The following is a 17,717-nucleotide window of genomic DNA, read 5'->3' on the forward strand; positions in this document are numbered from 1 at the left end:
AAGTGAATGTATGAGATTTTTATATAGAGGACTAGTCAAATGATGAAAAAAACATTTCTTTTCTTAAAAATTCATCTGTAAAAATACACTTCTTAATGAAATTAGATTCTAAATTATCTTTTGGAAAATATATTTATTTCTAATGACTTTAAAAGCATGTTACAATTTATTTTTAACTTCACCAATATTGGGCATATTCATATTGTAACAGCCTTCAAAATGTTTTATGTTCTTTCAAAAATTTGAACTTTAAATCAAATTTATATTTTTCTATATTCAAGTCTTTCAAATATGTCGCTCCCCCTCTTCGTGGAGGAACGACACTAAACCCTGCCTAGGCTTCATATCCGAGTCACGGCACCATTATGTCGCTCCCCCTCTTCGCGGAGGAACGACACAGGACCCTGCGCTGTTCTTTCGTCTGCTCGGCCCTCCCCGGGTTTGCTGCTGGTTCTTCCCGGGTTGGCTACTGTCCCTTCCACCTCCGTGGAAGGGCAGTTCCCCCTGGCCACATTCCCCACTTCCGCAGGGGAGCGGCACACCGCCGGCCGGCTTTCTCGGGGGCTGCACGGGTTCCCTTAGATGTTCCCCATAGATGTTCCTGGTGCATGCCGTCTCTCTCCTCCTTTATAGTCCTCCTCCGCCAATCCCAACTCGGCTGCCCACACGCCGAGTACGCTGCTCTCCAATCAGGAGCAAGTCCTACAGTTAATTGGTTGAACTGGAGGCAGCTGTGCGGAAGCTGTTTACTTCTCTCCCAGCGCCATATTGTGGGAGAGCAGATGCATAGAATAAGTCCTAATTCGAGTAACTTAGTCTAGTCCGGATTGCTCCCCACAAAATAGAAGTCTAAAAACTTTAAAAAATACTTAATGTGTGACATTGCATACTCCTATGCCTTTAATATCACCAGTGAAATTGTACACAGAAAAAAAATCTAGATCACATAACTAAAAAAAAGTCAAAATTTAAAGTTTCATTTTTTCAATATTTGAGCTATACTTCATTAATGAATTCCTTGATTTAAACACATGTACATGCTTGCTTTTTAAGTCCATAAAGCATACGTGTTTTCTGATAGTATTCTGAACCTTCTTATTTTTTAGTTAAAGGAAAAACAATATTTGAGGCTTAACTAATTATTTCTTTAAAGTTCACAGAATTGAAAATTTAGCAGAAGTGTTTCTAAAGTTTCTCTGAAATTTTCAAATAAGAAAGATACTCCACATAGGTTACAAACTTTGTTATAAACTCAGATTCTTAAAAGAATACCATCCTATGATGGATAGCAAACTAAAACTAACATGGTGTTATGGAAAGCTCTGTCCCTGTCCTGGGTGCTGAATGAAAATAGGGAGGACACGTTTGAGAGTAAACAAAAGGAGAAATTTAATATATTAGTAGATGAAGACAATAGCAGACTTTTGAGTCTAATGGAATAGCATCCTGCTTAGTGACGCTGGTTTGGAGCTTTCAAGGGGGCCACAGAGGTTGGGATGCTGATCCGGGTGCTAAAGCCAGTTGCCCGTCTGATAACAGGGCATCTCGGACACCAGCTCTGTTCCTTGGGAATGTTGTTTGACTACTTGACTTTATCATGAGGAGGACACAGTAGTATATTCCACTCAAGTAAGTTGCTACAAAACATTATTTCAGCTGAGATCTGAAAGAGGCAAGTATTGCTTTCAGATTCCAGTGTTTTATTAATCAGGATGAAGCCCACTCAGCCTGGAGCCCATGCTTCTCTTTTACAATTAATTTACACCTCTGGTCATGCTTCCCAGTGCCCAGTGCTCACTAGGCTACTTTCCAGGAGCTGCTGGGTTTCTCAGGGCCACTTGCAGGAATTCACAAGCAAACATTATTTGTCTGTTTGAACAGACACTCTAGTTACTCACAGGCTTCAGAATTTTCTTTTGTTCATCAGAAAATGAAAAGGAAAAGAAACATGTATTCAATCTGGCTACAATGACTTTATAAATAACATCTCCTAATTATGGGAGAATAAATATTTTTGAAGTTTCAAAGGAGAGAGAAGTTTGTGTGCACACATGTGGGGTACAGAAGGAGCAATAGAATGAAGTGAAAGAAGGCTCCATATCCATTGTTTGAGGCACATCATCAACCAACAAAAATCAATTGAGTGTTTTTCAAGCAAAACATCACTTTCAATAATACATAAAGTTGGGGTGAATGCTTTGGCATAACTTTTATTTTCAACTTGAGAACCCCACATCCAGTATCAGAGTGCCTGGAATGCCGTCTCTGCTACTCTGATTCAATCCAGCTTCCTGTAACTGTGTACCTTGGGAAGTAACAGGTACTTGTTTCCATGCCACCCACATGGGATATTCAGATGAAGTTCCAACCTCCTGGGTTTGACCTGGCCCAGCTGTAGCTATTGTAGGCATTTGTGAGTGAATATGCAGGTGGAAGAAGTTTCTCTGTCTTCCTCTTTGTGTCTTCCTGCCTTTCAAATAAAATGAAAATAAATAGATAAATAAAATAATTAACAGCTTATTAAAAATAAACTAGGTTTTATTAATCATATATCTATAAATTTAAGAAAATAATTTTGCAGACAATTTGGCTCAAAATGTCTTCGAATTTTATTTGAAATATTATGGCTAATTATAATTTCATTCAAAGGCAAGAATGAAAGGGATCTGTTAATTGGCTCAGGTAATATAGAGTTAATACAAAGGGGTAACAATTCCTCTTCTCAGTAGTTGCTATCATCCTTGTGTAAGCCACCACAATCAAATTAAAATAACAGAAAATCATAATTTTGAACTAGCACTTCATATAAACAATGAGTAAGGACAACTTTAGAAAATGTCCCCTTTATTGTTAAGTTTTAGTTGAAAATCTGTATAAAAGCAGTGTTGTAGATTAATCATCTGGACACCTTTGCTTTCCACTGAGTCTTCTATTATTAAGCTTTCAAATACAAACCCATTATGACATAACCACTATGGTGGCTAAAGGAAATAAGTGCCTGAGATTGAAATACTAGGAAAAGAGTCACATATAAGCTGGTTCAGAGAATGTTGTTAATGTGAGTAATATGAAATACAAGAATTGAATATTCAATTGCAACTTACATTGTATTTTCTTTCTGACTCCACAGATTTCAGTTGTATTCAGTATTATGGAGATTCCTATCTAAAATTTCAGAATGTGTTTTTAAATCAACAAAATAGCATCTCCCTAGAATTTCAGACTTCAAGCTCTTATGGACTTCTTCTCTATGTCAAGCAAGACTCAGATTCGGTGGATAAATTTTTTACTCAACTGTTTGTTGAAAATGGTACTTTAAAGGTAAGACATTCAATTCACTTAATGTAAAAGAAATTTTAGCAAGTTCTGATTCCCTGATTTATGGTTAGTGTTAAAATGAAATTTAAATTTAATAACGTCTTTTATCTTTACAAGTGGACTCTTACTCTACTTTTGTAATTTCTTCCTGTTCTCATTTATCCATAAAAACAGTATATGGCTAGAATTAACTTTCTTTTCACTTTTTCCCAGTATTTTTAACTGTTCTTCCACTTTAACATTGATGAGTTTTCCCATTCACCAGTGATAATTTTTATTCTTTTGTTTATAACCCAGATACCCAAGAAATTCTAACACTTTCACAAAGACTTGAAGGGAAAAGTTATTTTCATAATTACACTAAGATGTCATTTTTCTTTTTGGTGGCTCATTCTTAAAGCTGACAATGGAGTTTTCTAGAGTTTGCATGACGGGCAATGATGCCATCACTTTGATCACTATTGCTGTGTGTGCTTATTTTTGAATCTTTGAATTGTCTTTTTAAATTTTTATTATTATAAATATTGATAGACATAATCCAGTAAGCAAAAACTCTTAAGGATCTTCACAACTCTTAAGAGTGCAAAGGGATTCTAAGAAACAAAATTTGAGATCACTGATATAATATTTGTTGGACTTCATAACAATATTGTTTTAAAATTCCAAGATTATTCAACTTAGAATATCTGGAAGCAAGTTTTGATTATAGAATACATGCACACTTCCCAACGTTATTTTTTCTAACAAAGCACTTCATATTCCTGTTATAAATACCTACTTTAGGGAACTCATTCTAATCATCACCAAAATAACATTAATTAGCAGAAGCTGATAAATGAAACACAATAATTGTATTACCTTTTTTTTTAGAAGCAATGAGGACTCTGGAGTAATGAGCACACCTGGTGTCATGAGTTGTTTCCTTTTTTTTTTTTTTTTTTTGACAGGCAGAGTTAGTGAGAGAGAGAGAGAGAGACAGAGAGAAAGGTCTTCCTTCCATTGGTGCACCCCCCAAATGGCCTCTACGGCTGGTGTGCTGTGCCAATCTAAAGCCAGGAGCCAGGTGCTTTCTCCTGGTCTTCCATGCAGGTGCATGGCCCAAGCAGAGAGCTGGAGTGGAAGAGGAGCAACCGGGACCAAATCCGGCGCCCCCACTGGGACTAGAACCCGAGGTGATGGTGCCACAGGCAGAGGATTAGCCTAGTGAGCCATGGTGCCGACCCACAATAGTTGTATTTTGTCTACCTTGTCTTTTATGGTGTGTTTTAAGTAGTTGATCTGAATTTCAATTAAACTATGGGAGATACATTTCAGTTAAATGAACTAGTTTCTACTTAGTTTAATTTTGGTTTATTAAGTAACTATACATATATATATATTTATATATAGAATTTAACACAATGCTTTATAACTTAAATAAATGCTAACAAAATATTGTAGATAAGTATAAATTTATTTTTATGTACTAATTTACTTGTTTATTCATTCATTGTACAAGATATCACCAGTCATGGTGCCAGATTTTTTGGATTCTGTAGTAAACAAAACATTGTGTATGTGGCATGTTGCTTTTGGTGTATTACAAATAATATGAAAAACATGTGGGAAATTAGAAAAAGAAGGCAGAGTTGTGTAATGAATAAAATATTAAAATGAATCATCAACTTAAAAAAATAAAAATAAAAATAAATGAATCATCAAACCTCCATTTGACCCTTTAGGATAAAGTTTGTTGACTCCTTCTTCACAGCATTTGTCTTAACTAGTACTTGAAATCCCTATTAACCCTTTAAAAAACTGCAAAGATATGGAGGTCAGATTAAGAAATTATAAAATAAATATACTATTTAACATTAGTCATGGTGAGAATACTTCCCCTAAGCACAGTTAGTTTCATGTGCTAATTCTACTGCCATGACTGTTAGTTCCTCTCACCACTGTGGACACCTCCAGTCAGAGGCAGTTGTGAATATTTTGTCACATAATGGATTACCAAGAGTAATGGTCAGTTACTCATTTTACTTTAAAAGGAAAAAATCAATTCACACTGAATTAAGCCAATATATTTAGGGATTATAAATTAGCTATAGAAAGGGATTTTTTTCCACATAGATTTTGTGACAAAGGATGGATATATAATTCTAATATATATATATATATTAAAAAAATTACTATATTTTATTGAGTTTCAATTGTTTGTTAGTCTCCACCTCAAAAAAAATTGTTAAGATCATGGACTCTGTAGCTAGACTGTTAGGGTCTGAATCAGCTGAGCCATTTAGGGGCTTTGAGATTTTGCATGTGTTTTACACTTAAATGTGCTCACTTGTAAAATGAGGGCAATTAAAATTGTTGTGAGATTTAAATGAGTAAATTGATAAATTTTGTGAAGAAAAATTCATAAATGAGTGAGCACATAAATGCATGGAAAATGCATGAAACACTCTCTGGGACATAGTAATCCTTGCTGAGGACCTGTTGTTTTCCTTTTGCATTGTTCAAAGATCCTGAAAACAAACTAAGGCTTTCTGAGAGCTTCACAGTATTACAGGTGCTTTTCTTACTCCTTTAAGGATGACAGATGACAAAATTTTATTCTGTTATGTAAATCCAAATTTCTGTTCTTTCCATTGCACACCATTGCTTCCTTGGAATGATTTAGAGGAAATCTCAGCATTATTTATCTTCATGACTTTAAGATTTTCCTTGTTCTGCTATGATTTGTGAGACTATGCTCCAATTTCCACATCTATTTTAAAAGTATAATCTTAGTAGGAATGCATTTACATTACAATTTTCACAAAGACGTATTTATGATTGTACTTTCACAGTGATCATAATTTAAAAGCAATTCAAATTCTAGAAATGCCAAATTGTTTATAAATCTTTTGGGAAATTTACTTCCTAGGAAAGTTTAATATGTCAAATATGATACTTAAAAATATTTAATTGGGGGCCAGCTTTCTCATGTACTGGGTTAGGCTACAACCTGCAATGCCAGTATCCCATATTGCCTCAATTTGGGGAGTAAACCAGCAGATGGAAGGTCTCTCTTTTTGTCCCTCCCTCTCTCTCTGTAACTCTACCTTTCAAGTAAATAAATAAATACATATTTAAAAAATATGTAATTGGCTATTTCTCATAGCAATGATTGAGTAGACACCTTCACTATCACACCTCATGTACTAGTCATTACCTATAAACTGGATCACAAACCATGGTGCTTCCCTGATTGAGGGCAAATCCCTTTACCTCAGTTTCCATCTTTGAGAAATGGAGGTAATAATAAATGGTATCTAACTCATATATGTGCATTTCTTTTGCTCTATGAGGAAACAATCTGTTGACATTTGGAATGTGCTCTCAATTCATAATGGAGGGATAATTTTTCAAATAGTAGTTCTTTTTATATGTATCACATAGGAACTATTTACGATAAAAGAAAAATCAAGTAATGTTAACAGAATTCTCTAAAAAAATTTTATAACTGTTTGACTTTGACAACCCTGGAGATAACAGGAAATAAGACTCAGTAGTGCCCAACAAATAATTTTCTACTATATCTAAATAAATTAGGGAGACCTCCCCACAGACATATACAGTAGTTAGTACACTGACAGTTTAAATAACTATCTTATTTATCAGTGAATATTTCAGAATATTAGATAAAAGAAGCCCCTAAACTATTATCCACGTTGTACAAAGTATTCCATCTGATAAACCTGAGTATGCACACTAATAAACTTGGCTGTAACCTAGACACAGATTAAGAAGCATTCAAAAAATAGCTGTGGTCTTGAACTTACTTACACATGGTTTGAGAGGAATGTTGTGCCAAATTTTTTGAAATAAAATCTCTTGCAAATTGCACACTAATCTATTTGTTTTTAGAAATCCTGATGTTGCTTAATATACTTCTTAAAGTCAGTTTAAAGTAGATAATTTAATGAAGGAAAGGAATGCTTCGTATTTACCAAAATCATAAACATTATAATATATAACATTTTTCTTTGGACTCCATGTTGGTGGATTTCAAATATCAACTTATACACAGCTGGATGCAGAGGAATTAATGGAACTCTATGCAAATTTTTTTTAAATTTATTTTATTTATTTGAAAGAGTTACTGAGAGAGGTAGAGACAGAGAGAGAGGTCTTCCATCCTTTGGTTCACTCTCCAAATGACCTCAATGGCCAGAGCTGAGCTGATCTGAAGCCAGGAGCCAGGAGCTTCCACATGGGAGCAGGGACCCAAGCACTGGGACTGTCCTCCACAGCTTTCCCAGGTACATCAGGGGGGAGCTGGATCAGAAGTGGAGCATCCTGAACTCAAACTGATGCCCATATGAGATGCCAGTACTGCAGGCCAGGGCCTTAACTGGCTGTACCATGGCACCAGCCCCACAATTGTGTTTCTTAGCATACATGTCAGTTACAGATCACTTGTAGAGTTGATCAAAACATTAAGGCGCCTCTCCAGAAAAGCACAGCTATAAAACATTCAATGTTCATACAGGCACACGCTTCATCCATGGAATTCCCAGGGTACATAATCCAATGCCTAGTATAGCTATGAATTTCCTTCCCTAGGACATGACCTAGTGGCACGTTTGCAGTAGTCTTACAAATGGCTCTGGATGCACTCAAGCCTCAGGAAGTTTGTGATGAATGTGTAACTCTCCTAATCTTTAAATTATCTTTTCTGTAACATTAACAAATGCTAGATTGTATTAACTGGACTTTGCAATGCTAAACCACTAGTATATAATGAAATGTGCTGGTAATACTTGCTTTCTAATAGCAGAAGCCAACTTTCTCAATCGTGTACCCTAGTATGCTCACATAAGAATGTACAAGTGTGTGTGTCTGCATATATGTATATGTTTACATTCGAAGGGTCTTCAAAGAGTTTATGGAAGAATGAGTCTTTCATCTTGTGGTTAATAGAACATATCCAACATCAGGCTAATTGTGTTCAATGCTCCTGACTCCAACTTTCTGCTAATGCAGACGCTGGGAAGTAGCAGTGATGGCTCAAGTAATTTGGCTTCTGTCACCCACTTAGGAGATGTAGATTGAGTTCCTGGTACCTGGTTTCAGCTGTCTACCCCAGGCTGGGAAAGCATTTGGAGTTAAGGGTCTGATAGGCCCCTTCTCTATATCTATTTCTCTTCACCTGTCTTTCAAATAAATAAACAATTTTTAAAGTTCATGGAAATTTGAAAGAAAAGATGTTTGTTCTTTAAATTGATACATAATCTTTTTCATATGTATTTTTCATGAACTTTTAGAAGAGCTCATGAACATACAGAATACTGATATGTTTCAGCTTCATTTCTAGTAGTAGTTCTTAATGAGATAATTTGAAATATCACTTCCTTTTACATTTCAAACTTATTTCTCAAAAGTGAAATAAAATGTATTGGTAAATTATACAATCCAGTATAGATACAGATATTAATTTCATACAGAGAAACTGAGGAAAAATCACGTTTTCTTTTCCCCAGTATCAATTCTTCTGTGCTGGTGATGCAGAATTGAAAAGCATTAACACTACCATTAGAGTGGACAATGGGCAAAAGTATACTCTGCTTATCAGGTAAGACATACTTGTTTTCTTTTCCACTTAATCTGTTAAGTAGCAAAAACCATTACTCTGAGTATTATCCTTGTTGTTTTAAAATCAAGGTTATCCTGATTACTAGTTACATGTGACTGTCTGTGAATAAGTGTTTATCAAGCTTTTCATATATCCTAAAAATTGTACTGGAGAAATGAGGTTATGGAGGTTACATTACGAATGAACTTACATAAGCAGATTACAAAGAAGCTATGAAAGCCTCATTATTTTCCACTTGAAAGAGTTGTACAACTCAAATTAACTGACGTTTTTGGAGAAAACAAAGTAAAGTATATTCACTGTAGAATGTTTGGAACATTCAAAAAAGCTTAAAGAAGAAAAGTACTGTGATCCATTGTGCCACAACCCAGAATAATTAATGCATTTTATTAATATCCCCAGAAGCTCTGTTAGATTTCCAAATGTTCATCAACATCTGACAGAAATCATTCTGCCAATTTGATAAGTGAAACTTATATTTTCCTTCTTTGATCTGTAGTGAAGTTTAATTTTAACATAGATTAATTGATTGTTGTTATGTATTTTTGCCTCTCTCCACCTTTTTTATTTCTTCAATAGATGCTTAAAAATTTAAAAAATGAACACCACAGCCATAATTCAGAATGAAGACTAAAATGAATTGTTTGGTTATGGCAATAGATTATTACTTAGCAAAATAATTATTCATTTAAAGCCAATAAAAGCGAAAGCAAACAGGCCTACTCAGGGACTGGGAAGAAAGTTAAATAAGAGGTTTTAAGGAAGTTTTAGTTATTATACTGTTATCTATATATACTGTAGATATATGTTATATATATTATCTATGATCAATATTTATTGATCAAAAGATTAATAGATCAAAATTGATCTATTATCCAGTAAATTCAGAAGATCCTTTATCATACATATCTGTCCTGAATTCTTGAAATAAACATCATCATTTTAAAGCCTGTGTGATCCTATTTAATAAATTCTCATATTCTTTCCTTACTGAAGACATGGATACAAACATTTTAATATCATTATTTAGCATTGTAACTTCCTAAGTTAAAACTTTGGGACCATACACTTTGGAGAGTTTCATTCTTAGAAGAGTGATAATATCCCTCAGTAGGTTGAAGCCACTGAGACACACTCTAGTTAATCAGGCAAACACAAAGCTAGATTGGACATGATGAGAGTTATAAGGAACCTTAGAAGATGTTGCTCTGGCCTGGGCATGTTGAAAAAGAGTTGCAAAGATAAAAATATATATCATAATTATATTTATCAAACTATTATTGTGTCAATTGTATCATTTTATTACAAATCCAATTTATTCCTAAGAAAAATTCTAGTTTTTATATTTATGTTTAGAGGAAAAACAAAGATCGAGAAATTATGTACAGAAAAACAGATAGCTGGAAAATGGCAGAGTTCCTGTGCTGCTCACTCCAAATCTCATGAAAAAGTTCAAGTTTTGGGACCTATGAATCAGTACAAAAACATAATATAATTTGATCTCTTATTTTCTCTTATGCTCAAGATGAGATAAAGATAAAAATCATAAATGATCTTCCTGTAAAAATACCAGCAGTGGCAAGGACAATATTAATTAGCACACATTAAATAATTGCCATGTACCAGATGCTTTATAAACCCTTAACTATACCTAATCGTTGTAATTCTCATTATGCCTGATTGCACTGGTTTCCTGGGCTTCTGTACCAAGGCACCAAGGACTAGATGACTTAGAAAGCACGTTTAATTTCACAGTTCTGAAGGCTAGAAGTCTGAGATGAATGTATCTACAAGTTTAGTTTCTTCTGAGGCCTGTCTCTTTGTGTCTTCATACCTTCTTTCTCTGTGTGTCTGGTCCTCAGGTCCTCTCATAAGGACACAAATTGTGTTGGATTGAAAACCACTCTAGTAACCCCCTTTAGCTTATTACCTTCTTTTTTTTATTTTATTTTTTTTATTTTTGACAGGCAGAGTGGACAGTGAGAGAGAGAGACAGAGAGAAAGGTCTTCCTTTGCTGTTGGTTTACCCTCCAATGGCAGCCAGCGCGCTGCGGCCGGCGCACCACGCTGATCCGATGGCAGGAGCTAGGTACTTATCCTGGTCTCCCATGGGGTGCAGGGCCCAAGCACTTGGGCCATCCTCCACTGCACTCCCTGGCCACAGCAGAGAGCTGGCCTGGAAGAGGGGCAACCGGGACAGAATCCGGTGCCCCAACCGGAACTAGAACCCGGTGTGCAGGCGCCGCAAGGCGGAGGATTAGCCTAGTGAGCTGCGGCGCCGGCCCTTATTACCTTCTTTTAAGACTGACCATCTCCAAGTAGGTAGTGGAATTTATGGTTTTGACATGTAAATTTAAAGCGTGATGTAATTCAGCACAGAACAACTGTAATTCTTGTTTAGAAGCTCAGATTCTTAAAGTCTTGGACATCTTTCTCAAGACCATGTTGTTAGCCAAACATGGAGCAGATTAGAACCCAGATTTCCTATCTCCTGAACTAATAAGCTTATCTCCTATACCATGGTCACTCTGTATTTTAAAAGTGACAAAATATTATATAAAATCTTTATTAATAAAAAGAAAAGGAAAAAATATTTATTAAAAGAAGTGTAATGTTAAAAACATTTTAAAATTCTAGAATACCTATTTTTCACTAACCTCATCACAATGTCACTTTTAAATATACTCAGCAATAAAGATCTTTTTTATGTTATTTGACTGTGATTTCTTCTTTTGCAGTTTACATGCACTACTGCTTTTTATTTTTATCAAAAAGCAGTTTATGTCCTGCCTATATCTGGTCTAAATCATCTAAATTCTGAAATATTTCTTCTCAGGTCCTTGGCTTGTTTGAAGTACTGTAATAGAAAAATTTATGGAAATACACTTTTTCTGTGATTGCCATCTATAAAGAGCAAGAGTGAAGCTCAATTGGTTTTATTTTTCTGTACCTTTAAAATGTGGGCTTGGAAGAAAAAAGGGAAAAAACTTCAGTTTTAAGCTAAATACAACTCAAGAATGCTGTGACTATATTCTCCCTCTCTACTGTTAACATACTATTTTAATTGAAGGTAAATGATATACACACATTTCACTCCCTACCCTAAATTCTTTCATCTTTTCTGTTAAATGATGTCATTCCTTTTGAATATAGGATAAGGGTTCTTCCTCACATGCTGTTATAGAACTTTAAGGAAAAAACCAGCAAGGTTTCCTAGGCTCATAATGAAGCACTCTACTATCATCAAAGATGATGCAAATAGCCTCCATGAAACAGTAACTAAGCTCATTACTTTTTGAGAATAGGGAAATATAAGCTATTCTGTAGACCAGTATTTCTCTTAAAAAAATGTGTGATTGCTTAACATAGCAAATGCAGGAAGAAAAATATGGAGCACTTAAATCAGGTGAATCATACATTGCCAAATCACACATACTAAAAAATCTTTCAGTGAGAAATCAGCTATAGCTTGTGCATATATTTAATGAGAGGAAAAGTGAAGATGGGACAAAGCAGTGATGTTAGGCTGCTGAGTAAAATCATACAGTATATCAAGAAGTAAAAAACAAATGGGTGAGGCATTGTCACTCAACTTTCGAACACCACAAGAGTATTTAAGCATAAAGTGCTGAGGCAGCTTAAGAGACTGATGCATGTATTTTCTGGAAAACACAAATAAAAGAGCATGATGTTGCTTTTTGCCCATTTTTGTTGAGTGTGCTTATGATAATTAAGAGTTCATTCATGTTAATTTTAGTACATTATTAACATATGATACTTATTATAAACACTATTGTATGTATTTCATTATAATATGCATAACATTATATATTACATTTCACTTTGGTTCTTGAATTTATTATTTTATTAAAACAAGTGTATTATGAGACTTTTGTTTTCATGTAAAGTCACTACTTAACATCTACCTTGTTCAAAATGAATGATAGAACTTGAAAGTCAAAGATATAATTAAGTTTGATTTTCTGAATTTTTCGGTTATAAAACCTAAAGACATTTTTAAGTGACTGCCAGTTAAAAATACATCCTTGAATAAAAAATTCCCTGTATTTTTTGTCTTAGTCTTAAGTTCACAGTCCACATCCTGATTTGTAATTTAAAGGAACCTCTGCCAATCCTTCTACAGCTGTCACATGGCAAATTTGTTGCTTTGGCCTTTTGACTGAAGGTAGACAGCTCATATTCTAAGAATGGTATACAGCCAAATAAAGTAGGAGAAATGAAAATGGCTTCTGTTATCCTTGAGAGAAGTATTTACTAGCTACCGTTTATGTGTAGTCATGTGAACATGTAATAAACTACAGAAAACACTAAAAAAAAACAGTATATATTGTCTACACAAACAATAAATGATACTTAGGGAGAATGACATGTACCAATGAAATTCCCATGTTGTCAGATATTTTTTCAAATGATATGAAACTGGATACAAAGCCTGAGTCCCATTGCATTATTCCCTTTAGTTGATAACAGAAGAAGTATGTTCCCTAAAAAATAAAATGGTATAGAAAATGAAAGGAATGAAATGATATAGTATTATTGTGTAGGAAAGAATGAGTTTAAACATGAAATGCAGTTGTATTCAAGTTGTATAAATCCTCAAATTCCTCAGTGAGAGCTGTGAGCTACGTCACGTGGAATAGACACCTATTAGAGACTTTTTAAGAGAGTAAGTAATATTATACAACTAGTATTCACTTTCCATAATATGGTAGGCTAATCGAGAGTATATGGTAGATTTCTGAGCCTTTCCATTTCCCTGTGCAAAATCTTCTTCTCTGCTCTTTTCCTATGAAATTAACCTGTGTGGATCATATTGGCATGCACTATTCTAAATTATTATTTTTTTTTTTTTTTTTTGGACAGGCAGAGTGGACAGTGAGAGAGAGACAGAGAGAAAGGTCTTCCTTTGCCATTGGTTCGCCCTCCAATGGCCGCCACAGCCGGCGCGCTGTGGCCAGCGCACCGTGCTGATCCGATGGCAGGAGCCAGGTGCTTATCCTGGTCTCCCATGGGGTGCAGGGCCCAAGTACTTGGGCCATCCTCCACTGCACTCCCTGGCCACAGCAGAGAGCTGGCCTGGAAGAGGGGCAACAGGGACAGAATCCGGCGCCCCTACCGGGACTAGAACCCGGTGTGCCGGCGCCACAAGGCGGAGGATTAGCCTAGTGAGCCGTGGCGCCGGCTATTCTAAATCATAATTTGACCTCATTTGAAAATAGAATTGTTACTAAAGTTAGCACGTTAAACTGAGGTTATGGGGCTGGTGCCATGGCACAGTAGGTTAATCCTCCACCTGCAGCGCCAGCATCCCATATGGGCACCTGTTCTAGTCCTGGATGCCTCTCCTCCAATCCAGCTCTCTGCTATGGCCTGGGAAAGCAGTAGAATGCTATGGCCTGGGAAATCAGTAAAGATGGCCCATGTCCTTGTGCCCCTGCACCCATGTGGGAGACCCGGAAGAAGTTCCCGGCTCCTGCCTTTGGATCATCGCAGCTCCAGGTGTTGTGGCCAATTGGGGAGTGAACCACCTGGAGGAAGAACTCTCTGTCTCTCCCTCTCACTGTCTGTAACTCTACCTCTCAAATAAATAAATAAAATCTTATTTATTTATAAATAATAAAAAAAAACCTGAAGTCATTAGGATGAGCCTCAATACAATGATACTGGTGGCCATAAAAAAGGGGGGAATTAGGAAGACAGAGAGAGATGCAGGGAGGAAGACATTGTGAAGGCCCAGGGAAAGGACAGCCATCCCCAAGCCAAGGGGAGAAGCCTGGAAGAGATCTTTTCCTCATAACCCTCAGAAGGACCCAGATACCTGCCATGACTTTAAACCTGGATTTCTTGCCTGCAGAATTGTGAGACAGTAATGACATTTGTTTAAGCCACCAAGATTTGTAGTTCTTTATTAAGGCAACATTAGCAAACTAACACAGGACTCCTTGTTATCTGACTTCTTTGGGGACCCAGCCAGCAGAGAATATCAGCAGGAGCTTAGAGCAGCAGGAGACTGATATCATGGAATGGATTGCCAGTGTCTTGAGTGGTATCTCATGGGCTGTGTTGCTCCCTCAAGTCAAGGTCTTGGCTCCTGTCAGATGACCCTCTCCTCTAAGTTCTAACAACCCCTCTTTCCTTTTAGTCTAGATGTAAAGGTTATTATCAGCATAACTTTATTATGGCATTGTGTTTCTTTTAAGTTTTTTAAGAACGTTTTTTTAAAGATTTATTTTATTTATTTGAAAGACAGTGTTATAGAGAGAGGTAGAGACAGAGAGAGGTCTTCCATCCGCTGTTTCACTTCCCAGATGGGCTCAACTGCCAGAGCTGCGCCAATCCGAAGCCAGGAGCCAGGATCTTCTTCTGGGTCTCCCACACAGTTGCAGGGGCCTGAGGACTTGGGCCATCTGCTGCTGCTATCCCAGGCCATAGCAGAGAGCTAGATTGGAAGAGGAGCAGCCGAAATCAGATCCAGTGCCCATATGGGATGCCAGTGCTTCAGGCCAGGACATTAACCTGCTGAGCCACAGCGCCGGCCATAAGAAAATTTTTAACAGAGCAGGAATGGTGCAATGAATTAACCTACCACCAGCAATGGTGGCATCACATATTAAGAGTTCTGGTTCAAGTCCTGGTTACTTGGCTTCTGATCTAGCTTCCTGCTAATGAGGTTGGAAGGAAGCTCAAGTATTTGGGGCACTGCCACTGATGTGGGAGACCAGGATGCAGTTCCTGGCTCCTAGCGTTGGCCTCACCCAGAAATGACTATTGAGTCCATTTGGGGAGTGAACCAGAGGATGAAAAAAACCACATCCTTTTTGGTGTTCAGTCAGTTGTCACCGATCAGGGAGAACATATGGTATTTGTCCCTTTGGGACTGGCTTATTTCACTCACCATGATGTGTTCCAGATTCCTCCATTTTGTTGCAAATGACTGGATTTCGTTGTTTCTTACTGCAGTATAGTATTCTAAAGAGTACATATCCCATAATCTCTTTATCCAGTCTGCCGTTGATGGGCATTTAGGTTGGTTCCAGGTCTTAGCTATTGTGAATTGAGCTGCAATAAACATTAGGGTGCAGACAGCTTTTTTGTTTGCCAATTTAAATTCCTTTGGGTAAATTCCAAGGAGTGGGATGGCTGGGTTGAACGGTAGCGTTATCTTCAGGTTTCTGAGGAATCTCCAGACTGACTTCCATAGTGGCTTGACCAGTTTGCATTCCCACCAACAGTGGGTTAGTGTCCCTTTTTCCCCACATCCTCGCCAGCATCTGTTGTTGGTAGATTTCTGCATGTGAGCCATTCTAACCGGGGTGAGGTGAAACCTCATTGTGGTTTTGATTTGCATTTCCCTGATTGCTAATGACCTTGAACAGTTTTTCATGTGCCTGTTGGCCATTTGGATTTCCTCTTGAAAAATGTCTATTGAGGTCCTTGGCCTATCTCTTAAGTGGGTTGTTTGTTTTGATGTTGTGGAGTTTCTTGATCTCTTTGTAGATTCTGGTTATCAACCCTTTATCTGTTGCATAGTTTGCAAATATTTTTCCCATTCTGTCGGTTGTCTCTTCACTCTCCTGACTGTTTCTTTTGCAGTACAGAAACTTCTCAATTTGATGCAATCCCAATAGTTGATTTTGGCTTTGACTGCCTGTGCTTCCGGGGTCTTTTCCAGAAATTCTTTGCCTGTGCCAATATCTTGAAGGGTTTCTCCAATGTTCTCTAGTAACTTGATGGTGTCAGGTCGTAGATTTAGGTCTTTAATCCATGTTGAGTGGATTTTTGTGTAAGGTGTAAGGTAGGGGTCTTGCTTCAAAAAGGAAACCTGTTGAAGTGAAATGGACGCTATGGGAAACGGTGACTTGATCAGCATAGCCCTGACTGTTAATGAACAACTTAATACATTATCCCTCTTAGTAGTTTTTTTGTCTGTTCTACTTAAAATGACTGGTTTAATTCTGTAATTAATACACAGTTATTCTTAAGTGTTGAAAATTAACTGAAATGTGATCCCTGTTAAACATAAGAGTGGGAATAAGAGAGGGAAGAGATGTATAATTTGGGACATGCTCAAGCTGACTTGCCCCAAATGGTAGAGTTAGAAACATACCAGGGGATTCCAATTCAATCCCATCAAGGTGGCATGTACCAATGCCATCTCACTACTCCAAGTGATCAATTTCAGTTCACAATTGATCATAATGAAAGGACTAAGAGTCAAAGGGAGCACATAAACAAGTCTAGTACCTGCTAACACTAACCGATAGAATAAATAAAGGGGAGAGTGATCCAACATGGGAAGTGAGATACTCAGCAGACTCATAGAATGGCAGATGTCCTAAATAGCACTCTGGCCTCAGAATCAGCCCTAAAGGCATTCAGATCTGGCTGAAAAGCCCATGAGAGTATTTCAGGCATGGAAAGCCAAGACACTCTGGCAAAAGATCTCTGTGAGTGAGATCCCAGTGGAAAGAACAGGTCTTCAAAGAAGGAGGTACCTTTCTCTGAAGGGAGGAGAGAACCTCCACTTTGACTATGACCTTGTCTAAACAAGATAAGAGTCGGAGAACTCAGAGGGCTTCCATAGCCTTGGAAACTCATGACTGGAGCATAGGGAGATTACTGATGCCATAGACAGGAGTGTCAATTGGTAAAGTCAACAACTGGAGTCACTGTGTACTTACTCCTCATGTAGGATCTCTGTCCTTAATGTGCTGTGCATTGAGATTTAATGCTATAACGAGTACTCAAACAATATATT

The 17,717-nt window shown here is 37.0% G+C and overlaps 1 protein-coding gene across 1 annotated transcript in view; it reads left to right on the forward strand.

The window, feature by feature from the left end:
- Nucleotides 1–17,717, forward strand: part of EYS (EGF-like photoreceptor maintenance factor) — a 1,804,868-nt gene that overhangs the window by 1,041,039 nt on the left and 746,112 nt on the right. The window contains 2 exon segments of the mRNA XM_089333540.1: nucleotides 3,131–3,321; nucleotides 8,826–8,917. Of these exon segments, the coding sequence (XP_089189666.1) occupies nucleotides 3,131–3,321; nucleotides 8,826–8,917 (283 nt within the window).

The sequence above is a fragment of the Oryctolagus cuniculus genome, chromosome 5 (assembly GCF_051225735.1).
Source record: "Oryctolagus cuniculus isolate XC-2025 breed Fujian yellow rabbit chromosome 5, ASM5122573v1, whole genome shotgun sequence".
In the NCBI taxonomy this organism is placed as follows: domain Eukaryota; kingdom Metazoa; phylum Chordata; class Mammalia; order Lagomorpha; family Leporidae; genus Oryctolagus; species Oryctolagus cuniculus.